Source organism: Gopherus evgoodei, chromosome 4 (genome assembly GCF_007399415.2).
Source record: "Gopherus evgoodei ecotype Sinaloan lineage chromosome 4, rGopEvg1_v1.p, whole genome shotgun sequence".
Lineage (NCBI taxonomy): Eukaryota > Metazoa > Chordata > Testudines > Testudinidae > Gopherus > Gopherus evgoodei.
Window position 1 is genome coordinate 32,572,284 of NC_044325.1, and position 25,486 is coordinate 32,597,769.

At 40.3% G+C, this 25,486-nt stretch overlaps 1 protein-coding gene across 7 annotated transcripts; it reads left to right on the forward strand.

Moving 5' to 3' along the window:
* Window positions 1–510: 510 nt before the first annotated feature.
* On the forward strand, window positions 511–21,085 carry ATXN3 (ataxin 3). 7 transcript variants are annotated; one of them, XM_030558896.1, is made up of 12 exons: window positions 511–603; window positions 6,794–6,958; window positions 7,401–7,445; window positions 8,919–9,004; window positions 9,493–9,559; window positions 12,594–12,681; window positions 12,977–13,109; window positions 13,808–13,983; window positions 14,690–14,813; window positions 16,686–16,771; window positions 17,659–17,680; window positions 17,866–17,957. In XM_030558896.1, exons 1-11 carry the CDS (start codon window positions 532–534, stop codon window positions 17,661–17,663), a joined length of 1,047 nt encoding a protein of 348 aa, XP_030414756.1. In that variant the 5' UTR covers window positions 511–531; the 3' UTR covers window positions 17,664–17,680; window positions 17,866–17,957. The 7 variants fall into 7 exon arrangements, with proteins under 7 accessions (XP_030414756.1, XP_030414754.1, XP_030414755.1 ...); XM_030558894.1 differs by lacking the exon at window positions 17,659–17,680 and having other exon boundaries at window positions 17,866–21,085; XM_030558895.1 differs by lacking the exon at window positions 17,659–17,680 and having other exon boundaries at window positions 7,404–7,445; window positions 17,866–21,085.
* Window positions 21,086–25,486: the final 4,401 nt, after the last annotated feature.

Consider the following 25,486-nt stretch of genomic DNA (forward strand, 5'->3'; position numbering starts at 1 on the left):
CGGGTATTGTGACAAAACTGTGGCTAATTGAGAGTTAATTATCACCACATTGAACAAGGTGGATTTTGGAAGGACCTGGCACCTGTAGGAATAGAATAGACCCTGCTGCTCACAAAGCACAACCCTGCCGCTTAAAATATCATGGAAGTGCGGGATAATCTCCATCAGCTCCTGGCAATACAGGGCTTGTGACAGACAGGGCGGGGGGTCCTATGCACAGCTCCAGCCAACGCGTTACAGGGCAGACAGCTGAGACCGCCTGGGTAATCAAGTGGTTCTAAGCGCTAACAAAGCTCTTCAGACCACAGCAGCCGACAGGGGGCGCCCGCGCCAGCTATGCGAGCCCCGAAGCCACTTCTGGCTCCCGCAATCCCCGCCCCCAGGACTCCAGCGCAAGCAGTGATGTTGTGATCACATGACTGTCACGGAGCAGGAGAGGCCGTGGTTTATTGGGCGGGGTAAGATCACGTGGTGGGCAGAGGGCGAGGGGGTGCGGGGCAGCTGCGATGATTGGTTGCTGTGGGGGCTGGGATGTGGTCACGTGAGGTGGAGGCCGCTGCTGGCTTGGGACAAATAAACATGGAGGCCATCTTCCACGAGAGGGTGAGTGTGCGGCGAGGGGAGGGGCCGCTTACGGTTGAACGCGGGGCTCGGGAGTGGGGGGAGTGCGCCGCGAACAGCCAGCGGTTGGATGGGGGGGATGGGTATTTAAGAGGCTTGGGTAGGAGCTGGGGCTGGGCTGGGAGAGGAAAGGAAGGGGTGGTAGCAGCCTATGGCGGGGAGGGGGTTAGCAGGTGGCAGCGGAGCGGTATCCTGAGGCAGGGGAAGTGAGGGGAGCCGAAGCCAGTGGCTTGGAGCCGGGGCTGGTGAGTTCCCTCCGTCCCGTGGATGACTTAGGGCTTGTCTACATCAGAAAGTTGCAGCGCTGGTGAGGGAGTTACAGCGCTGCAACTTTGAGAGTGTCCACATCTGCAGGGCATCACCAGCGCTGCAACTCCCTCTTTGCAGCGCTGGCCGTACTCCCGTTTTGTCTCGGGTGTAGAGGATCCAGCGCTGGTGATCCAGCGCTGGTAATGCAATGTAGACACTCACCAGCGCTTTTCTTGACCTCCGTGGAAGGAGGAAGCCTCTGGTAATCAAGCTGGTTTCCTTTCCCGGTTTGCCCTCTCGGTCCCGGAGCCAGCCAGCAAACCGCAGGGAAGGAGACCTGCTTGCTCGGGGTTCCGGGACCGAGAGAGCAAACCGGGAACGCCGCAGTTTGCTCTCTCGGTCCCGGAGCCAGCCAGCAAACCGCAGGGAAGGAGACCTGCTTGCTCGGGGTTCCGGGACCGAGAGAGCAAACCGGGAACGCCGCAGTTTGCTCTCTCGGTCCCGGAGCCAGCCAGCAAACCGCGGGGAAGGAGACCTGCTTGCTCGGGGTTCCGGGACCGAGAGAGCAAACCGGGAACGCCGCGGTTTGCTCTCTCGGTCCCGGAGCCAGCCAGCAAACCGCGGGGAAGGAGACCTGCTTGCTCGGGGTTCCGGGACCGAGAGAGCAAACCGGGAAAGGAAACCAGCTTCGCCGCGGTTTGCTCTCTCGGTCCCGGAACCCCGAGCAAGCAGGTCTCCTTCCCCGCGGTTTGCTGGCTGGCTCCGGGACCGAGAGAGCAAACCGCGGCGTTCCCGGTTTGCTCTCTCGGTCCCGGAACCCCGAGCAAGCAGGTCTCCTTCCCTGCGGTTTGCTGGCTGGCTCCGGGACCGAGAGAGCAAACCGCGGCGAAGCTGGTTTCCTTTCCCGGTTTGCTCTCGCGTTCCCGGAGCCAGCCAGCAAACCGCGGGGAAGGAGACCTGCTTGCTCGGGGTTCCGGGACCGAGAGAGCAAACCGGGAAAGGAAACCAGCTTCGCCGCGGTTTGCTCTCTCGGTCCCGGAACCCCGAGCAAGCAGGTCTCCTTCCCCGCGGTTTGCTGGCTGGCTCCGGGACCGAGAGAGCAAACCGCGGCGTTCCCGGTTTGCTCTCTCGGTCCCGGAACCCCGAGCAAGCAGGTCTCCTTCCCCGCGGTTTGCTGGCTGGCTCCGGGACCGAGAGAGCAAACCGCGGCGTTCCCGGTTTGCTCTCTCGGTCCCGGAACCCCGAGCAAGCAGGTCTCCTTCCCCGCGGTTTGCTGGCTGGCTCCGGGACCGAGAGAGCAAACCGCGGCGTTCCCGGTTTGCTCTCTCGGTCCCGGAACCCCGAGCAAGCAGGTCTCCTTCCCTGCGGTTTGCTGGCTGGCTCCGGGACCGAGAGAGCAAACCGCGGCGAAGCTGGTTTCCTTTCCCGGTTTGCTCTCTCGGTCCCGGAACCCCCCTTGAAGCCGCCCAACAGCGCTGCAGTGTGGCCACATCTAACACCACTTGCAGCGCTGGTTGCTGTAAGTGTGGCCACTCTACAGCTGTATAGGGCCAGCGCTGCACTAATACAGCTGTAACAACCAGCGCTGCAAAATTTTAGATGTAGACATGGCCTTAGAGTAGCGTAGTACTTGAAACTGTCTTTTAAACACTCCCCAAAACAACCCCCAGGCTAAAATCTCTTATCCAATTTATCTTGATGTCATATGGCCCCTCACTCTAACATCTTAGTGCTGATAAGATTCCTCTCAAGAGGAAGGGGAGAGCCAGGTGAAATGACAGTTCAACTAAATACTTCTTAGATGAAATCTAGGCCCCTTTCAGAAGGGGAATCTGGGTTCTCGGGCAGTCTGCTGACATAACTTGCCAATACTGAAATTGCTACCAGCTGAGTGCTTTCAAAAAAAATGACTGGACAAATAAGTCTATAAAACTTCAGAAGTGGTCACAAACGAGTGTCAATATTACTTCCTCTTATAGAGGAACTCTTCTCATGTTGAGTTGTATTTCCTGATTTTTTTTCTTGATCCCTTAAAGATAAATACAGAAAGAATTTGATCGTGCAAAAAGAATTAAATGAGAAATGAGCATAAAGATGGGAAGCAGGAGATATGAGCTCTATTCCTGACTTCTACTGTCTTGCTGTACCTTTGCTCATGACAACCTCTCTCTTCCCCGGTTTCTGCATGTACCAAGTGGAGATTATGACACTTATTTCAAAGTGGGTGTTAAAATTTATTTAATGTCTTCTGCGGTGCTTCTGAAACTGTAAAGCACCATATAAGTGTTAAATATTTTGTTTCAGGTGACAAGTATCTCTGCTACTCATGATTGCCTCCAAACTCCTAAACAATAATCTCTGTATCACACCATCACATTCTAGTATCTTCTTTATGTGCTTCCTGTAATTTAGTTTCTTTAGCCATCTTTATTATTAATCATCTTTTTCAATTTGTCATTCTTAATAAATTTTCTTTTGTAAATGCAGATTGCTCTAGTTACCAAGAAACACAGTAACTAAACCAAACTAGTTCCTATCTGCCTAGACTGCCATGTGTTGGAGGGGAATTTAAAAAACAAACAAACAAAAAAACCCAACATTTTTTGGTTTTAAAATAAGTTACTGTGGAAAGATGGCTTTATAGGATTGGAATGATAGAAGTAATTCTGCTGAAGATTGATATTCTTATTTATACTCTGCCCTTTAATCTATGTTGCAAAATAATTGCCATTTATTGTGTAAGTGGTGTAAACTGCAAATATTTTACATCAGCCTGCAGTACAGGAAGTGTTTTTTTTTTTTATTTATATATATATAATGGAAACACACATGCTCTTTGACAATTTAGCAGTTAGATTACTTAGGCAGAGATAAATCATCTAGTTAGATATCTTTAGCAGTAAGCAACATATATTTTTGTTCTCTTGTAATGTTTATTTTCGTAGGTTCTGAAGCCAGAATTGTGGTGATCTAGTCTGACCTCCTGTATAGAACAAGCCATAGAACTTCCCCAAAATAATTCCTGGAATTTATCTGTTTGGATGTTTTTCTATCTTGATTTAAAAATTGACAATGATGGAGAATCTACCACAATCCTTGGTGAATTGGTTCAATGGTTAATTACTCTTGACATTAAAATGTATGCCTTATTTCTGGTCTGAACTTGTCTAGCTTCAATTTCCAGCCATTGGATTGTGTCATTCCTTTGTTTGCTAGACTGAAGAGCCTATTATTAAATGTTTGTTCCCCATGTAGGTACTTATAGACTGTGAGCAAGTCACCTCTTAACCTTCTCTTTGTTAAGATAAATAGTTTGAGCTCCTTGAGTCAGAAAACATGCCTTATGGTGACAAATCCTTTATTCTTTCTCATGGTTCTTTTCTGGACTCTTTCCAATTAATCAACCCCTTTCTTGAATTGTGAATACCAGAACTGGACACAGTATTCCAGCAGTGGTTGTGCTAGAGCCAAATATAGAGATAAAATGACCTCCCTACTGCTATTCGAGATTCCCCTGTTTATGCATCCCAGGATCGCATTAGCTGTTTTGGCCACGTCGTCCCATTGAGAGCTCATGTTCAGCTGATTATCCACCTTGACATCCAAATCTTTTTGGTCATTGCTTTGCCGGATAGTGTCCCCCATCCTGAAAATATGGCCTACCTTCTTTGTTCCCAGAAGTATGCATTTACATTTAGCCATATTGAAATGCATGTTGTTTGTGTGTGGCCAGTTCACCAAGTGATGTTAATTACTCTGAATCAGTGACCTGTCCTCTTCATTATTTGCCATGCCCTCAATTTTAATTGGCATCACTGGGGAAAAATGTGAACAAGTGTGTATGTAACATCATTTGTAATAAAGATCTGCATTTCAGTTCACTGGTAGTGCCCCCATTTCCTCCAAAATATTCAGAATACTGCTTAGGTGTTTATAGTTCAAGTGCTTTAATACACACACATCAAATTCTTAACCATAAAATCAAGCATGAAGAGAAAATAATGTAATTTGAAAAGGTATCCTTACCTACCTTTTAAGATAGGCATAGAGCTTGCCTCCCTTAGACCTAAGGAGCCACTGCTGTAAAAGACAGGAAGTTCTGCTCTAGGGTAAAATGTTGAAAGCTCTAATGAATGGCCAGAGCACAAATATATGTCAGGACAAGGTTGAACGAGGAGGCTTCTAATTATGAAAGAATGCTATGTCTTCCCATTTAAGGTTAAAGCTACTTTCAGTTATAAATTATGAGCCTAATTTTCTTTCCTTCCCCTGCTTGCGCTTCAATTCACCCTTAATGTCACCAAAGAAAAACCCCAGTACATCTGAACATTTGCATACTATATGTTATCTTAGGATGGTAAAACCCCTGCCCCTATTATCCTAGGATGGTAAAAATATTTGGGGCAAATCCCATGAGGACTTTCAATGAAGTAGGATTTAAAAATTTCCCTATCATTCTCTTTCAAAGATTTTCTTGATGCTTTGACTTATATTTTAAATCTGATTCACATAGAATCTCAAAACCAACTTTTTCAAGAGTCCCTAATAAATGGGAATGCCTTTCATATGATCGAAAGTGCACGTATATTGAAGTTCTTAAGGTAAAAAAATACAAAAATATGCATTTCTATTTACTTTGGAAAACACATGCTATATACATGTGTATATTTGGATGCATTTAATAGATGCATCAGTTTGAGGCAAACTTACAAAGTCTTCATGGCCTACGTGCAGAGGTGGGCAAACTACAGCTTGTGGGCCACATCTGGCCTGCGGGATCCTCCTACCTGGTCCTTGCGCTCCTGGCCCGGGAGGCTAGCTCCCAGCCCCTCCCCTGATCTTCCCCCCCCCCCTCCCCTGCAGCTCACTGCGCCACTGGCAAAGTGCTCTGGGCAGCCAGGCTGCGAGCTCCTGGGGCAGTGCAGCTGCAGAGCTCAGCGTGATCCGGTGCTCTGTGCTGTGCAGTGGCACGGCTGGCTCCAGCTGGGTGGTGCGGCTTTAGCATTACCAGCCACCGGTGCTCCAGGCAGCATGGTAAGGGGGTGGAGTGGATAGAGGGCAGGGGAATTTGGGGAGAGTGGTCAGGGGGCGGGTGTGTGGATAGGGGTCTGGGCGGTCAGAGGGTAGGGAACATGGTGGTAGGCGTCCGGGGGGGGGGAGTCAGGGGCAGGGGTTCTTGGGGTGTCAGGAATGAGAGGAGGGGTTGGATGGGGCAGTGGGGGGCAGTCAGGGAACAGGGAACGGAGGGAGTGGATGGGGCAAGGGTCCCGGGGGGGCCATCAGGGAACGGGGGGGTGGATGGGGCAGGAGTCCTGGGGGGGGGCTGGCAGGGGGGGTCGGATAGGGAGCGGGGTGCGGGCAATGCTTGGCTGTTTGGGGAGGCACGGCCTCCCCTAACTAGCTCTCCATACAATTTTGGAAAACTGATGCGGCCCTCAGGCCAAAAAGTTTGCCCGCCCCTGCCTATGGGTGTATATCCATGATGGGGGAAGAGACATAGGGATACATGGCACTGTTGTGGAGAGAAAAGAAGAGGGAGATTTATATGGGACAAGTGCATCTGGTATGGAGAATGAGAGTGTCGCATGTGGAGGCTGCCTGGGAGAGAATGAAGTATGTAGCTGCTGCTGTTTGCAAGAATAGTTGGAGTCCCTCTGTGACTTTATCAGTCTGCAGAGACTTCTGTCACTGGCCAATTCTTAAATTATCTTCTAAATTAAAAGTAAACTTATGGACTAAAAATGTTTACATTTCTTGAGAAATAACTCAGGGTCTTGCAGGCATGGAGACAAGTAATGCACTGTAGGAAATCTTGGGGGTAAATACACTCCCTTGGCAAACATAGATGATTGAAGCAATGAAGATGTAACAAAACATTTTTTAAACAATTCTTATATATATTTTTGTTCCTTTACAATTTTAGCAAGAAGGCTCATTATGCGCTCAGCACTGTCTGAATAACTTACTACAAGGGGAATATTTTAGCCCTGTGGAGTTATCTTCTATTGCACAGCAGCTAGATGAGGAAGAGAGAATAAGAATGGCAGAGGGAGGAGTGTCTAGTGAAGAGTACAGAACGTTTTTACAGGTAACAATCATTTTAACATTAGATTGCTTGACATCTGTTTGCTTTTTTTAAACATAATTTTTTGTTTTACTGATTTGTCATTCTTACTTTGTTATGGGAGCTCCATTTTCAAGTGATAATGCTTTTCAATTTTATAGTCTTTTTCATACAAGTGTTTTAAATTGGCATTTACAGACATTAATTCACTACTAAAGCATCATAACACTTCTATGAGAAATATATTATCCCCATCCTACAGGCATGGAGAGAAGGATATGGGATTGAGTTTTTTCACTAGAAGTGTATTTTGGGCAGGGCAAGCAGTCTTTTGAAATTGGTGTACAGAGTTTCTGATGTAGGTGTACACGATTGTATTTATTTTTACACTTGATTTCTCACAAACCTTTTTAGAAATGTTAGCTGATCACAATTTTTCTTTTTCTCCTCCACCCACATTGAACAGCAGCCTTCCGGAAATATGGATGACAGTGGCTACTTCTCCATTCAAGTAAGCATGACTCAGTGGTCAGAACAATTTCTTACAACCAGTGCAGTTGCATTATATATATTTTATTGAAAATAATTTTGATAACATTTAGTAATTCTTCTCCAATTTCTAGTGTGTAGGGTTAATGCAGGAGAGTTCTGGCTTTCTAGAGCATTGGGTTTAAATTATGGATTACAGAGGCCTTTTTGGTGATTACGGGGTCCATGAGAGAATCCTTCTCTTACAAAGTAATCTGCAAAATGAAAAGGCTGCAGAATCTGTGTTCCAAAGGCTTTATTTCACACTTCTGAAACTTTAGAGCTATTTGGAAAAAAGTTTATTTTTAAAAAAGGGAATTTACTTAATGTGTAATGAATCTTTTAAATATCTGTAATAGAACCAAAAACCCCATAAAAAATCCCAGACTAGTAGCTTTTACCTATATTGGATCCTTCTCTTTTTTGTTTCTCTTCTTGTGATCCCCATGTATGTTGGTCAGTATTTCTTTCCATACTCTCATGTAAGCTTCTGTTCCCATTACTCTGTTTTGTAGGTGCACAGGGCTCTCTTTTTATTTGCTAATTTCAGTTCCCGGTCTCATTTCTGAAATACATTTTCTGCCATTTCCAGCATGGCAATTCCTTACTTCCTAATGGTGCTGCAGTGACCTTGAAGCTGATAAAAATTGCTTCCTACTTTGTTTCTACTTTCTTGCTCTACCATTTCTTTGCTCACTTGCTACACTGTTGGCTGGCTGAGGTGAGGATGAATTGTTAATCTCCCCATACCTCTATCCCAAACAGCTTTAAGTGAGTAGTGTTAAGAGGTTTTTCCATCCATAAATTTCAAACGTACTGAATAATGTTTAAAATGAGTTAGAACTTTAGCAGATATTAGGGAGATCCCTAGTTGGAAGTCTAGGATTTTTGGTAAGCCTCGATGCTTAGGTCTACACAAGTTGTAATGGAGTCAGGGATCTTGTTGCAACATGGTTCTAGTTTGTAGTGTAGCAAAGTTAAGGACCTATTGAGTTAAAAGCCTTAGTGGACATGTCTTCAAAAAGGATGAGAGTAGATGATCCCTAAATATGTTAACAGTAGCCCTAATATTGTTTCATGTGTTATCTTAATGGCTGCAGAATGCCAAACAGTTTTAATAATGTAGTTTTGAGGGTGAAAATAAGAAGATAATAAGCATACAGCTGGATATAAGACTATAACCTAATCAAGCAGGTGTGCTTTGTGAGAATCTCTCTGTCAAACTGTAGTTTTGTAATTCATCTCTGTTGTATATGCTATCTATTTTGTATGGTGATCGTAGATTCATGAAGGTTGCATTTCAAATATTCTGATCCCGAGGTTTCCTTTTTGTATCAGCTTTTTAAAAACACAGCTTTATGAAAACAATATAATTGTTCATAGTGATTAAAATGGTTGCATTGCTTAAATTTGGAGTTGACTGGTTTGTCTCATGAAAAGTACTATTTTTTGACAGGTTATAAGCAATGCCTTGAAAGTTTGGGGTTTAGAACTAATCCTCTTCAACAGCCCAGAGTATCAGAGGCTCGGGATCGACCCTATGTAAGACTTTCTTTTTAGCACCCTGCTTTCATTTTACAGAAAAGTAATGCTGAAAATCTGTGATTGCTGAGTTTCTTTTAAAATTACTGTTTCAAGCTCTGTTACATTTTGATGTTTCCTTTTTTATCCCCTCAGCCTTTTATTTTTCATATTTTGGGGATTAATATGATCTGTCCTCTGAGCCTTCATGACATCTTAGTATCTGTGGCATCACAGTATGCTGACTGAGTTGCATGTGATGTCATATATACTTTATGATATTACCAGGTTTATACAGAATTCAGTACATAATTAAAAAGAACACTTTAAAATATTATGAACTATAATAAGAGCAATTTAAACACTCTATAGCATCAATAGTTACATTGTATTGCCAAAATATTGTAATTTATTTATAAATTAGTGATAACAAATAATTTAAAAGTTAGTATGAGCTCCAATATTAGAGAATTTAATTTTATGTATACCTTGTGTTTTTCTTTTTGCAGAAATGAAAGATCATTTATTTGTAATTATAAGGAACACTGGTTTACAGTTCGAAAGTTAGGAAAACAGGTGACCTTGTCTTTTTTTTATTTAAAAGTTGACTTCAGAGCGGGGGTGGAAAGAATGGTTGCAATGAGGCCATGTGCTGGCCTTTCATCTTTTGAAGGTCTGGGTTGAAATTTGTTTTAGACTATCCCAAATAAATAGGTTGGGTAAATGCTCATTTATATCATAATGCTGCCAGGCAGCTTGGCATTAATTTTTGCATAAAGAAGGACTCTGGATCAGATCCCCTAAGAATCTGTGCTGTTATAGGAAGCAAGAGCTGCAGCTCTGGTTACAGCTTTATGTGATATCACTACATATTCGTCAGAAAAGAGGGAAGACTTAATATAACAAACAGCCATAAAATCATACTTTTGAAAAAAGTTTGAGGTCATCTTTATACATTATAAAGAGATACTGAGGGTCAGATTTTGTTTTTTGTTTTTGCTGCATTATACATACTATTACATTGGTATTGTAAAAATAAATTGCAGGTAGTTTCTGCATCTTAAATGGCTAGTCAGTATATTGGAAATGTGATTAACACGTTAGACCTTTGAATATTTATGTTTGCCAACATTGGAGAGGTATTAGTAGGGTTATAGTGGGGAAAAGTAGAAACACAGCTTTTAACTCTGTAGGATTTAAGAGAGCTTTTAGAAGGAATTAAATTAGAAATAGTAAAGTAGATCCCTAAAAATAAGGGATGGTGTGCCTGTATAAACTGTTCATAACCAAAGAGCCAGATAGATCAGAAAAAGTTGTCTTTTTAACACACAGAGTACCAATTAAAGTTGTCCCTTTCTAGATGACATTCTATAATTCTTCATATAACTAAACTACATTTTTAAAATGTATAAAACACTCCTGAAGTTAGCTTTGTAAAACATGTACAATAATGGAAAGGAGCTCACATAGCCATAAATAAGGTTTTTGGAAGCTGCCGCCATGCTGACATCCAGATGAGAAAAAATAAGTAAATTTTTTGTAGATGAAACTAACCAGGCCACTGCCCTCAATATGGCACTGAAGCTTTTTATTTTCTGCTGAAAAGGCTCATTGAATGAACCAAACGTTGCCGATAAAGCCTCTTTGTTAAAAAATTAAAGCTCAAAGTGGTTTGGCTGCAAGTGTTGCCTTTTGCTAGTGATGATTTTTCACTCCAATACAAATTTCAAAAATGCATGTATATTGTGGTTTAGTTCAAGTGGAAATGACATCTGGTGAAAATGGGGATTACATTACAGACTTTACATTCAGGATTAGTTTAAAAATAATTTGTTTATTTTGTAAACATTTTTTCATGTGTTATATCAAAGGGACATTAATGTTCACTTTAAAACTGTTATCTGATGGGGAGAGCATTCCAGGCTAAATGTGTAGTTCAGATTTTTTTTGTAAGCTATTATTCTGTCACTGTGATTTTAAAAAAAAAATTGGGTTTAAAACTTCTATTTTTTTAGATATTACATAGTTTATGATCACAATAAAGCACTTCTTGGTGTCTATTCAGACAGATACAGAAGGAAGATTCATTTTATAAGCTGTTAATCCATCCCTAGACAAAATAGATTAGCTCAATGAAGGAAACATTAATTTGACTTTCATCTCTATTATTTGTTATACTATAAAGTAAAACTATTATCTCTAAAAGGTTTTTTCTTTAATCCCTATTTTAAAAGCTCAACACTCATGTACATATATCAATACCTTACCTTTTTATCTCTATCCTACACCCTTGGCCCACACACCATTTGGGGTTGGATTTTTTAAATTTTTTTAAGAGGAAATTTTGTGTCATGAATTTGGTAGAATGTTGGCAGTATGATATGGAACTATTTGATGACTCCATTCCTGGTGAACGGTAATCAAGACCCCAGTCCTGCAGACACATGCATGTTCTACTTCAAGGACATGAGGAGTCCACTGATTTCATTTAAATGGGTTTAAAATGTTGCAGGATTGGGCCCAAAAGTAATTGGTGGTTCAGTAGCATCTGAAATAAGTTAATAGTCTCATTCTAGCTATCAATGGACATTAGCCTCTATCACAAAGAATATACTTATATATTAATTAGTACTCTTGTTGACAGTTTCAGTAGATTGGCCAAGAATTGTGTGGAAAGGAGACTGAATTCTGTTGCCATCTGAAGTGGCTCTTGAAGATCATGATTTTAGCACAATGGAAGGGCGTTGTGAAGAATTTTTCTTCAAGCACTTGCATTTATTCAAGATAGTATCAAGAGATAGGTCTGACAGTTTTAATGGCTCCTATAATATCAGTCTCTCCCGAAATTGGATACATTTTCAGTTATTACGAGAATTACTGTTAATGACTAATTGGCCTTTTGGAGTATGTGTGCGTGAAGTGATTTATACAGACACATCTTTATGTCGTCTCGCCTCCTCCTAATATAGGCTGTGTTTGTGACATAGATAATAAAAGCATTCCAAGTGAACTTGGTTGATATAATTATCTTTAAAATACATATAGAGAAACCAGTTACCTATGATTAAAGCAATCGATTTTATAGGATCCGCAATTAAAGGCAGCATTGTTACACATATTCTTAACAGAAAATACTCAACTATTTCTTCAGCCATCCCTTTAAATAGAGATTCTGTTCACTCTCCACTACAAATATGACTCTATGGTGGAGTGACAGAAGGAAAAAAAGCCTCAGTGAATCAAATGACAATCTCCAAGAACAAATATTGCAAACCAGAACAAACAGTATCATAAAGTAACAGCAGAAACCATGACATAAAAATTGTTCAAATTTCTCCCCTTTAAACTCTCCTGATATTAGAAGGGAGGGAGCCTGAAGTTACATAAATTTCCCTGTAAGGTTTCAGAGTTTGTGTCAGCTGAGGACTGTTTGAAGGGTGGCAGGTAGCAATACTTATGTTGTGCTTTTGTGCTTTAAAGACATTTTTGATGTTTCACATGATTAGTTTTACAAATCCGATATTTCATTGTGGAAATTGACCAGATTGCCCAAAAATAAATTCCATGCTAATTTTTTTCTCTCAAATCTTTTTTTGTTTTCAAATTACAGTGGTTTAACTTGAACTCTCTCCTGATGGGTCCAGAACTAATATCAGATACATACCTTGCACTTTTCTTGGCTCAGTTACAACAGGAAGGTAATACTAGTTTGCAAATGGTTAAACCTCATTGGTTGAAAGCGCATGATTAAAATCAGATAATTAACCTTTATTTATAAGAGTGTTTGTATCCAGTCTATCTACATCAGTTTTGTGACTGAATTGGTGAAATAACTATACAATCCTTGTAATGAAAGGCAAAGCCTAATATTGAATGTCTGTATTATATTGCTGGTAATAAATTGCATTTTTTTTATTACATGGTATATTTAGTTGGGGGTATTTAATAATCCACACACTTTATACTTAGTATTTCTGCTTTTGTTATTCCCAGGTTATTCTATATTTGTTGTAAAGGGTGACCTGCCAGATTGTGAGGCTGACCAACTACTGCAAATGATTCAGGTGCAGCAGATGCAGCGACCAAAACTGATTGGGGAAGAGACTGCACAATCAAGAGATGATAGGTAAGGTAAAAGAAGATTTATTTTTAATAGTGTTGAACATGTTTTTTTTAGCGACTGATGCCTACAACCAAGGCACTTATTTCTAAGTAAACTTACAAAGTACTACTATTATATATACTATAATTTCACTGAGTTGTAAAGCTGCTATTTTCTGATTTATCCTACAACTACAACATTAATCCTTAAATGTTTCCAAATCTTAAGACATTTTAAAATACTCTAGTCAGCTGGTATAGTTTTGTTGCATTTTATCATGATTAAATTTTATTGCTTTTAAAGAGATTTATGAGAGATGTACAGTTTCAAAGGAATTACTTCATAAATGTTCCTTTCTCTTGGTATACAGCTTAACTTCCATGGCTCTGCAATAAGTAAAAACAGAGATCTTGTGTGGCAGTATAGCCTAGTTGATAGAGCATGGGACTGGGAACCACAAACTTCTGAGTTCTGCCCTTCACTGTGACACTGACTAGCACTGTGATTGTGGACAAATCACTTAATTTCTTTTGTACGTCTGTTTTTCATTTGTAAAAGGGGGAAAATATTTAACCACCTCAGAGGTGTGTTGTGCAGATAAGAATGTTTTTACAGTACCCTGAAAATGCAGAGCTAAATCAACACAAAGTATTATTCTTTATGATGAGATTCAAATGAAAATGTTATCTAAGGCTGATTGCAATGCGATATCTATTCTGCAGGGGGCAAAAAACTGACCTTGAACAAGCTTTAGACGTTAACCATCCCTATGATGGAACAGGCATGTTAGATGAAGATGAGGAGAATTTCCAAAGAGCCCTTGCTCTAAGTAAACAGGAAATTGATATGGAAGATGAAGAAGCTGATCTTCGTAGAGCCATTCAACTTAGTATGCAAGGTAAAAGACTTACTTTAAAAGAAGCTACAATTTTTATCCAGTGATCACTTTGACTAGTTGAGTTCTTGTGAAAAGTGAAATCTGACAGCTGAAATCTGTTCATAGGGTCAGGTTTTCCTTGTGAATGTGTCTCAGGCCCACTGGTTAGGCCCTCTGGAAAGTCTGCCTCCTAAGCATGAAGTGCTTAAGTGTGAACTTTGGTCCTTTCCTTGTGACTCTTAAAAATGTTGTCGGTGATGATGTGAATAGTTGATCACTAGGAAATATACTGAAAGTTCATTTTATTCTATGCATCCGAAGAAGTCTGCTGTAGCCCACGAAAGCTTATGCTGAAATAAGTTTGATAGTCTGTAAGTTTCCACAAGTACTCCTGTTCTTTTTGCGGATGCAGACTAACACATTTGCTACTCTGAAACCTGTCATTAATTTTTAGGTTGGCTACTGCCATGGGTAGATTTGAACCATTGATCTTCAGATGAGGTTTTCTGTTCCCCAAATCCCTGAGCCATTCACTCCTCGCCAGATCTGTTGTTTCAAGACTTTTGTCTGTAGTAATAGAGATTAGATAATTGTATATGATGATCATGTTATAAAAAAAATTTTTTCTTCATCGAGATTTGGAGAGGTAATTTTAGCTATGTTACATTTGTTAGTTTAAAATTTCCCATCTTGATTGGTGTAATGAAATACCATGTTTTGACTTTAGGAGGCCATCGAAGTGAGTTTTCAGACTCTGTATCACAGAATACACCTCATTCATCTGGTATAAGTCAGTCTGAATCTCTTTCTTCAGAAGAGCTGCGAAGGAGAAGACAGACATATTTTGAAAAGTAAAGTATCTGGTGAAAAACTGAATTTGCTTGTTGAATTAATTATATTTTAGGATGATAGAATATTTTTTCACACATTGAGGTCAGATTTAACTTTATTTATTTATTTATTTATTTAATGGCCTTTTTAGCACTGTATTCTGGAAACCCTGTAGCTTCTAATTAGTTACTTGAGATACTAGATAGAAGGAGATTGTTTGTTTGTTTTCCCATGGAGTGCACTCTCATTAAATCATGAAGGACACATACCTTCTATAAAATAATTAGTGTTATTTACAACAATACTCCTAAGACTTCATATAAAACCGTATCTTAGTACCTATGTGTGCGCACGTAGCTGGACCTTTACTTTACAGCAAACAATCAATATTTAGTGGCGGTATGTGCCTGAGAGGTGAGATATAAATGCAGGGAGTCATATAATTTTCATCTATTGAGTCTTTCCCCCTCTGAACAAAATGTTAGGCAGAGCGTGTTCTCTGCTAACCATAGCGATGAGCAAGTAGATTCTTAATACCAATTCAGCTTCTGCTTCAGAACTATAAACCAATTGCATCTCTTCTTTACTATTGCTTTTCCTTCTCTCTATCGTGATCTTCTAGTGAGGAAAGAGAGGGGGAACCAGAAGGAAAAGTGAAGTAGCAAGGGGATAAGATTGTGGATGAGTATGCCAGACATTTCAATTGAAGGGATTTGGGGTGCAAGGGCATATGATGGTGCCTAACACCATCCAAATATTTCTCACTCATTGGCTTTCCATGGAATGAAAAATGACTTTTTTTGCAGAGGGGAGGTGTCAGAACAGGACTTCAGAAAAAGAGACAATAACAACAAGATGAGGAGCTTTAAATGGAGACTTGTGAATTTAAATTTGGACCTGTATGTAAATTTTGGGGGGAGGGGGGAACAGATGTAAAGCCTCAGATCCAGGGAAATGTTACACAATTTTAAAATGAAAACCAATAAAAACAGTTGTTTTTAACAACTAAATATTTTCCTGCAATGTTTGGAACCCTAACAGTAAGGAACTGAAAGTGAATCTAGTATAATTGAAAAATATCAAAGCTGAAATAAATGTATAAATTGTGACACATTCTCTGGTATTTTAAAGTTTTGTCTTTTAATGTATGATATAAGAGAGACAAAGTGGATGGGTTAATATCTTTTATTGGAACAACTTCTGTTGGTGAGAGAGACAAGCTTTCACGCTTACTCTCTGCTCGAAAGCATCTTTCTCTCATTAACAGAAGTTGGTCCAATAAAAGAGATTACCCCCCCTTACCTTGTTTTTCTCATATCATGAGACTGACACAACTACAACAACCCTGCATATAGGGTTGCCAACTTTGGTTGTATGAACTCCTGGAGGTTTCATCACATGACGACATCTTTAATTAAAGATTAATCTTTAATTCCTGGAGACTCCAGGACATCCTGGAGGGTTGACAACGCTGCGCAATATATGGTGTTGAACATAGGTAAAGAAACTTTCTTTAGAACATAAGATTTTTAAGTTGACAGTACTACTCTAATACATTTTAAAAGTTCCCTTTTTCATAATTCTAACTACCCACTATGGGTTCCTTAAGGTTGATAGTAGGTAGCTATCTATTTTCTGCCCTTTTTTTTTTTTTTTTTTGGATCAAATTATTTGCAGGGATCAGAATACAGTGAAGTGAATGCTTAATATAAAACCCAGAGATTCTGGATTATTTCAGTCAGTTTTGTGTCTGGTAATATTTTCTTAAAGTGTAAATGTGGTAACTTGAACTCTACCAGATATGAGGAACTTAGAAGTTTGTCTAGTTTATATTATTTTTGTGCTCCTAGTTTTGTTTTTTCACTAATTTAAAACTATTTTGGTAATTTCAGACAGCAGCAACAGTCGCAGCAAGGCCAGATGCCAGATTTACACGATAAACCAACTACAAGTTCAAATGCACTAGGAACAGACCCAGGTATTGTTTTATTCAACCTATGGTTTTCAACACAGATGTTAATCTAGGTTTTTCCCTGGTGAGTTCTCTCTTTGCTGAAGAACAGTTCCCCAATTTTCCTTGCCTAAAAAAAAAATAAATAAAAAATTGGAGATAGGTATATCTCCTAGAACTGGAAGGGACCTTGAAAGGTTATTAAGTCCAGCCCCCTGCCTTCACTAGCAGGACCAAGTACTGATTTTTGCCCCAGACCCCTAAGTGGCCCCCTCAAGGATTGAACTCACAATCCTGGGTTTAGCAGGCCAATGCTCAAACCACTGAGCTATCCCTTCCTCCCTTTAATTCCCCTAATAACTGCCCTTGGGGCTGCATGACGTAGCCACTATTTTTCTTGCTGGGGAGGATACAATAGGACTTTTAGAGAGCCTGTTCTGCTGTGTTGGCCGAAAGGGTCACTTTTGAGTGATATGAGATCACCTGTCCCACAGGACTGGAGTGCATTACCTGCACACTGCTTTCAGCCCTGTTGGCCTAAGAATCTAGAGATAGTGATTGAATGTAGATCTCTCCTTCTTGGGAGTGCACAGCACTGCTCCTAGATCAAGCAGGTTCTGGTTTTACTTTCTTTCTAGTTGAATATAGTATTGTAGCTCTTGGTGTAGGTGTATGCAGCACTTCTTCTTATTACCAACAACAGAATGCATGTTGAAAAATAAATCTCTCTCTAAATGTCTGTTCTCAAGTTTTGTAAAAAATAAATGTCTCTGTTCCAGCCTAATGTATTATTCTTAATTATGTGTGGAAACATGTTAACAGTGTAATTGAGAGAGAAAATAAATCTGAACATTACTAATGTTAAATATCAAAGATCTAAAATTAATTATACATTATTTCATATGTTTTTATAGAATGATTACAGTGCATTGAAAAGTAAGTCTGAAATGGTCATTTGATAACAGAAAACAAAAAAAGCAAAAGACATCTGAAAAAACATGGAATGATAAACAAATAGAAACAAGAGGCAAGAAGTGATGTGAAAAATGTTTACTTTTTTTATAGCTGCATTCCAGAAGTAATTAGACATAAGTATTTTGTGTATGTTTGTCTTCTGGCAGGAGGCGATATGAGTGAAGAAGACATGCTTCAAGCAGCCATGAATATGTCCTTGGAAACTGTTAGGAACTGCCTGAATACAGAAGAAAAGAAATGACAAAATAATGTTTTTTCTTTAGTCAGAACACTCAGTCTCCATTATAATATTCTTGTGTGAATGCTGTACAAGCAGGGTTCATTTCAGAGACACAGGATATTGTCTTACCACAGATGAAAAGATGGGGGGCAGAGTTAAAAGGGTATCTGAAAATAACAAAAATATTGCACCAATTTAGAAATTATGGCCCTGATGCTGCAAAACACTTCAACACATGCATGATTTTGCTCAGGTGAGTAGTTTCATTGACTTCAGGAGGATTACTCAAGTGAGCAGAGTTAAGTGTCTTGTAGGCTCAGGGCCTGTGTGTTGGATGCCCCAAATAAGGGGCAAGTATAATTTACCTTCCTTTCTTATTAACTGTCAGCTGCTTGGAGAATTCAGCACAAAATTACTAAATTAGTGCAGTTTTCTTATCAGTGAACTCAGATGCCATTCAATAATAATTTAAAAATAAATACAAAAAAGTTAGGCTCTTAAATCATTAATAGAAAATATGGACAAATTTTAAAACCAGTAAGCACATTTTAAAATTAAAAAAAATTAATTCAATCTTTTACCCTCTAGAACCTGAGTTCATGGTTCTGTGTTTCTCCTGCAAGAATTGATGGTGTTTCGCTTCCCAGAACCTAGAACAGAGCTCTCTGCTTTGCTGTTTTGTGCTTGTGATAGGATCATTTCTGCAGGAGAAACACAAAACCATGAGGTCTTGGCAGTTGAAAAGAAAAATCTTCAATATATTTGTAATTATAACTTGGGTAGCATTATCTTAATGATTTAAGATCTACATTTTTTGTACTTGCAGTACCTTTAGCATTATTTGAAAATCATCATTAAAGGAAAGTTCATGTCAAAGATTTCTCCAGTTCTCTTACTTTAGGTCAGATGATTTGGCTCCCTCTTCATACTCTTCCCACTGAATGCCAAAGTTGGCTTTACTGGAGATGGTACTTTTTTCTGTGATAGAGACATAATGTGTTGGCAGTGGGCTAAACAGTTTATTCTTGTGTCTACTTCTCCTGTTTTGTCTTCTGTTTTTTCTCTCTGAGTTCCTCCCTTTACCTTGGCCTCTCGCCATTTCTTCCTTCACACTACAAGTAAGAATATCTGTCTTTTCCCTGGTTAGTTAGTTCATCAAGCTTTGTTGGGGGGGGGGGGGGGGAAAGAGATTTAGATGCCATAACTTCAGTGCCACATATCTAAGGAGCATTCCTGCAATCTGAAATGATCCCTGTGCAAGTAGCTTTGTTAAGACTGACTGTTTATGTTTGTATGTGTGCGCATGTTTTTTCTCAAATGTTTTTATGAATATTTTCTATTTTGTCAGAATTTTAGAGCTTTTTCAGGAATGGCCTTCATTCATGCACCTTACAATTTGTTTATCATGTTGTTTCTGTTACTGAGAAAAATGGGGAGCAAAGTATGCAAGCTAGCTTGTTCAATCAGTTGTAAAACTTACCCTTTGATACTCAAGATGAATGTGTGACAGAGTGACCAAATTTGGCTTTCAACTTTACTGCAACATTTTAAACATGTTCCTTTTTCATAAATGGTGCTTTAACTATAAATTCTGTTTACATATAAATTATATGGAAATATGTTATAGATGTATGGGTGTAAGTTGTTTTTCATTTAGTAGGTAAGCAGTTGCCACAGACATTCTAAGAATATTTTTTTGAAACTATACATTTGATTTCTTTACCAAAATATTTTAAAATTATACTATTGCACCATAGTAATGTATTTAATTATAATTAGGTAGAGTGAATTATAATTAGATGGAAATAAACATTCAGCACAGAATAGTACTGTATATAAAAGGGCCGTTATGTTTTGGTAAAGATTTGTATAGAATGATGGCTTCTTGATGGCTTAGAATATTACTGTAAAAGAGATCCTTAGGCTAAATTCTGTTTCCTTTACTTGTATGCTTAATTTCCACTGATTTCAGTAGGACCACTTGCATAAGTAAGGCAATGTGGATTTGACCAGAGGACAAGTAATGCTTTTTAGAATTGCTTTTTAGTTCCACCATTCTCATCCTTGGTAGGCAATACTGTTGTGCATTTCAGTCTACCTAATTGACTAACAGATTAACTCCTTTGCCATGCCTGCTGCACCAAGCTTTTAAAACAAAATCACTTCTTTAAAAAAAAAAACAAAAAAACCCCACCATCCTTCTCACCCTCCCCCACCCCCCCCCCCGAATGGCTGCACAAACCTATCAGTATAGATTTCAGCTTCAAGATTGACTGCTCCTTGTAAATGAAAGTGAAAAAGGATGCATATAAAGCATGAAATACTGTTTTTGTGTGGCTGGAAATTCATAGTGACTTTTCTTTTTTTCTGCCTACATTTTGCCTGTCATAAACATTCTCCTTTTTGGCATGAGGCAGACAATAGCTGGATGAACTTATTTGACTTAATTTAAAATGCAGGGTTTTATCTTTATAAATGGATACAGATTTGTAAAGACTGGTTAAAAGACTTCTTTTTTAAGACATGGTAATTGCTAATTTCCTCTTCAGTTATGTTATGTTATAAATTAATATTTCTTTGGCTATATATTGTAGCATTCCTATATAAAAATCTGAATTCCTGTATTCTAGTGTTGTTAATTATTTGTTTTTATAATCACTAAAGCATGAAAGTTCATGATTAAAGCGCTAAATCCATCCTCAAACCACCTCACTGCCTAAGTATTGTAGCATACAAGAAATGTAAGATCATATAATGCTTAAAAGGCACAGCAGGGTGAATCAGATGTTATGGATAGCCATATTCCTTTCAATAAACAGTATCATCTAAAAATTAAGTGAGCTAATTGTGCACTTGGCCTTCTGAGAAGTAATAAGCTCACTCAGACTGGTGACCTGTTAGAGAATCAGTTAGGAGGTAGCCCTGGAGGCTACATACATTAATTGCACCAAAGGAAAAGTTGAATATGAACTAGTGACAATATACATATTACAGTGTAGATCCAAAGTACAGAATGTGTGGAGCTGCCAAGAAGCCATCAATAAAAACTGATCTCATTTTCTCAATGTGCATTCTCTAAGTGATAAGCACTTACTGACATGTATAAATTGTGAAACACTTTTGTAAATAAAGTTTAAACTATTTGAGTCTTTTGCTAGCAATAGCCATCTTCTGAAGCTGAAGTTTCATCCTAATGTTGTAGCATTAGTAGAGAGCCCATTATGCAGGAGAATAAATCATTTTTGTTCCAGTCTGACATTCATAAGATCTTTAAATCCTGACTATCCTACAAAAATTATCATCTTTATCATTATTGTGGTCCATATGATGTAGTATGTTCCTCTGTCCACAGAAGTCAGGGAAGAAAAAGTGATATCCATGTTGAGTAGCTACAGAATTAAAACACAATTCTGTAAAATGATGGTAACTTTTTTTCTGTCCTCCCAGGTAAGGAAATGATCATGCTATAACAGTTTCAGGCCAGGTCACAATGATGCTTAATTATGGTTAATTTTAGGCACTATAATATAAACTCTGCACTATAAATGCTATTCCAAGCCTACCTTTCCAGCCAGCACTCTATACCCCGAAAGCCTTTTCTCTTAGCTTTCTGTCAGTAAAGCTTTCTTACCAGCCTTCTGTTACTGTCTTCATAGCTTTCTCTCAGACAGCCTCCCCTACCTCAAAACATTTCCACCAGTCAAACCCATAGGGCCATATGATCAGCTTTTGCTCAGAATGTCCACGTACCTATATTTTGGGTGCTAATGTTATTGTTTCAGCCACCTTGTTACAATGGCTTCTTTACATTTATCCTATATATAAGGTGGGGCCATGTCCAACCCATAATTACAAAGTTTAACTCAACAAGTTCATTCACATGACAGAAAAGCTGATTCCACTTTGATAGCTATTTCCATTTGTAAGGAAAGTGAATTTCCTCAGAGAGTAAAGTTATTTAACTTCACCAAAACTATAGTACAGGCATTTTTTTCCACAGCCCCAACAACATGCCTCAACCCAAATCAGCCGCTCAGGTGTTCACTCTGTGCCTATTGAGTTATTGACTTCTCTGTACAGTTAAGATTTCAGTTGTGGTGTGTGTGGGGGGGGGGGTTGTTTTGTCTCATTTTACAGCATCACTTACCCCTGAGTAATAACCTGATAACTACTAAAGTGGCTGAATTCAAACCAGTCCCAATAAGCCATCCAAATCCCTGGCTAGTTTAGTAACAATATAAATATAAATCTTATACCTGCCCCTTATATTGATGCATTGTCTGTAAGACTGTGACTGCTCCCCAATTATGTTGTTTCAGGAATGTCTTTATTATTATGGAAAAGCTGAATGGATATACAGTTTCTTTGGGGAGAAGGGCTGTGATTAATTTAAAAAACAAGTCCATGCTGTCTAGGAATGATTCTTTTTTTAAAAGCTTAATCTTAAACTTAAAAAAACCTAAATATTTCCTGAAAATACCTGTTAATGTTAGAATTTGTAATTTTTTTCTTATACTACCATATTTAAGGCTTAAATTTCATGACAATATACTATTAATAGGCAAGTATGAGTATGTGGGATAAGTTTCACATTAATCATAGGATTTTATTGGCCCAGTTTGTTTTTGGGTGACACATCGGTCTGAATGTGGGGTAATAGCTTTGTTTGCCTGCCTGTCTCTGATGCAGTGTCGTTTGCTGACAGATCAGTGAATGAACAAGGAGACCAATGAAGGAAGGTTGCTGTCACAGTCTCATCTGTAAGCTATTCATAGAACAGTACCCAGAAGAACTCTCAGAAATTTTGCAATTACACAAAATAAACTTTTTTTTGTTTGGGTACCAATTAATGGAAATGATAATGATCAGGCTAATGTATGCCTTCTGGTGAGAGAATGACTGTAATGGGACAAGGATGGCCCTTATAAACTCAGGGTATCTTGTATTAATGATCACTTAATATCTGGTAACATCTGAAAAGCTATTAAACATTTTCCTATATTAACTGTACAGAAACACCTGTTGTAATAATGATCAGAGACTGGATACAATAAAGTAAATTCAAATAGAGAAGCATTTTATATGTATTACCTTTAATGTGACCATTTTAAAACAGATTAAATTCTGACAAAGGCTGATGCATGAGTGATGAAAATAAAGATAAGTTCCATAGTTTATTGTGATCAGATCTCTGCATTCTGTATACAAAATTAACGTAGTCCGTATTGAATGGATTAAAAATTGGCTAACAGAGAGATCTCAAAAAGTAATTGTGAATGGGGATTCATCAGCCAATGGAGGTGTTTCTAGAGGGGATCTGTAAGAATCTGTTCTCTGGTCCAATGCAGTTTAAGATCTTTATCAATGATCTGGAAAAAAACAAATCAGGGCTGGTCAAATTTGCAGATGACACAAAAGTTGGTGGAACTGTAAATAATAATGCGGATGAGCCTAACCAAGATCACTTGATAACATGACCTGATATGAAGAGCACATGATTTAACACTGTGAAATGAAAGGTCATCTAACTAAGAACAAAGAATGGAGCTCACATTTATAGGATGGGACTGTGTCCTGGAACAGTAACTCTCAAAAGGACTTACTTTAACGGTCACAGCAGCTAACCAACTGAACATGACCTCTCAGAGTTAAGCTGTTGCTAAGAGGGTTAATTACAATTCTTGGGTGTATAAGCAGGGGAATATTAAGAGTAGAAAGGTGATATTACCTCTGTATACAGCATTATTGAGACCCTTACTGGAATATTGTGTCAGTTCTGCAGTCCAAACATCAAAAAGGATGTTGAAAACTGGAAAAGATTCAGAAAAGAGCTACAGAAAGTTAGTCTAGAAAACAAGAGTTATAGTGAGAGATTTAAGAAGCCCAATGGGTAAGAGAAGGTTAATAGGTGACTATCGTGATATGCCACACGCTCTACATGGGGAAGAGATTTCTGAGAGGAAGATGGCTCTTTACTCCGGCAGAAGACATGATGAGATCCAGTGGTTGGAAGCTGAAGCTCAGAAAATTCAGACTATTCGGGTGCACATTTTTAATGGAGAGGGTAACTATTGGAATGACTATCTGGACAGTCTAGTTAAGAGTGGATATCATTTTAAAGGATATTCTATAGTTCAAACAGAAAATATGGGCTTCATGTAAAAATTATTGGGTGAGGTTCTTTGATTTGTGTGATACTGTGTGTTTGTGTGTAACTGGTGTGGTGTGAGAGCGGGGGCTCAGGAACTCCCCTGGGTCCAGTGTGTGTGTGACTGGTAGGATACCAGGTGACTCCCCAAGGGCCAGGTTTGTGTGTTGCAGGCGGGATGTGAGGGGCTCAGCCCGAGGACTCCCCGGGGGCCAGATCTGTGTGTAGCTGGCAGGGTGTGAAGGGTTCATGGACTCCCTGGGGGCCAGGTCTGTATGTAGCTGTCAGGGTGTGAGGGGCTTGGGTACTCCCCGGGGGCCAGATTTGTGCATAGCTAGTGGGGTGCGAGGTGACTCCCCAGGGGCCAGGTGTGTGCATAGCAGGTGGGGTGCGAGGGGCGAGCGGACTCCCTGGTGGCCAGGTCTGTGTGTAGCTGGCGTGGTGCGAGGGGCTCGGGTACTCCCCGGGGGCCAGGTTTGTACGCAGCTGGTGGGGTGCGAGGGGGCTCACCAGGGGCCAGATGTGTGTGTAGCTGGCTGGGTGCGAGGGGCACAGGTACTCCCCGGGGGCCAGGTGTGTGCGTAGCTGGCGGAGTGTGAGGGGACTCCCTAGGGGCCATCTGTGTGTGTACTTGGTGGGGTGGAAGTGGCTCAGGGACTCCCCAAGGGCCAGGTTTGTGCATAGTTGGTGGAATGCAAAGGGTTCGGGGACCGTCAGGGATTTGTGTAGCTGTCACGGTGTGAAGGGCTTGTGTACTCCCTGGGGGCCAGGTGTGTGCACAGCTGCCGTGGTGCGAGGGGCTTGGATACTCCCTGGGGGCCAGGTGTGTGCACAGCTGGCGTAGTGCGAGGGGCTTGGGTACTCCCTGGGGGCCCGCTGTGTGCACAGCTGGCAGGGTGTGAAGGGCTCATGTGAGGGACTTGGGTACTCCCCGGGGTCCAGGTTTGTGCGCAGCTGACAGAGTCTAGGGTGACTAGATGGCCTGATTTTATAGGGACAGTCCTGATTTTTTGGGTCTTTTTCTTATATAAGCTCCTATTCCCCCCCTACCCCCCCCATTTTTCACACTTGCTGTCTGGTCACCCTAGCGGAGTCTTCGCACAAATGAGAAGAGACCAAGGGCGCCTGGTAGTGGTAGCGGCTAAGTTTGGATGCCCCGTGCGGCCGGTGCTATGCCACGCGGTGAGTGGCGGTGGCAGTGGCGGACTGTCGGTGAAGCAGAGGCCCCGGCCAGGTGCCCGAGGAGCGAGCTCCGGCGGCAGCACACGCCGCTAACCTACATCTGGCCCGAATACGCTGTTCGACCGCCGCTATCCCGAGCGCCTTTGCTGCTGTGTACACGTCCTAGTAGTTGTGACGCCGCTCTAGCCTCACGTAGCCATTCTCTATGGTTATGCAG

Excerpts from the sequence above, each read along its gene's own strand:
- ATXN3 (XM_030558894.1), top strand. The coding sequence starts at position 532 with ATGTGGTCACGTGAGGTGGAGGCCGCTGCTGGCTTGGGACAAATAAAC. Across the intron at positions 7,446-8,918 it reads GTGGCTACTTCTCCATTCAA|GTTATAAGCAATGCCTTGAA; the intron begins GTAAGCATGACT and ends ATTTTTTGACAG. Across the intron at positions 12,682-12,976 it reads GGCTCAGTTACAACAGGAAG|GTTATTCTATATTTGTTGTA; the intron begins GTAATACTAGTT and ends TGTTATTCCCAG.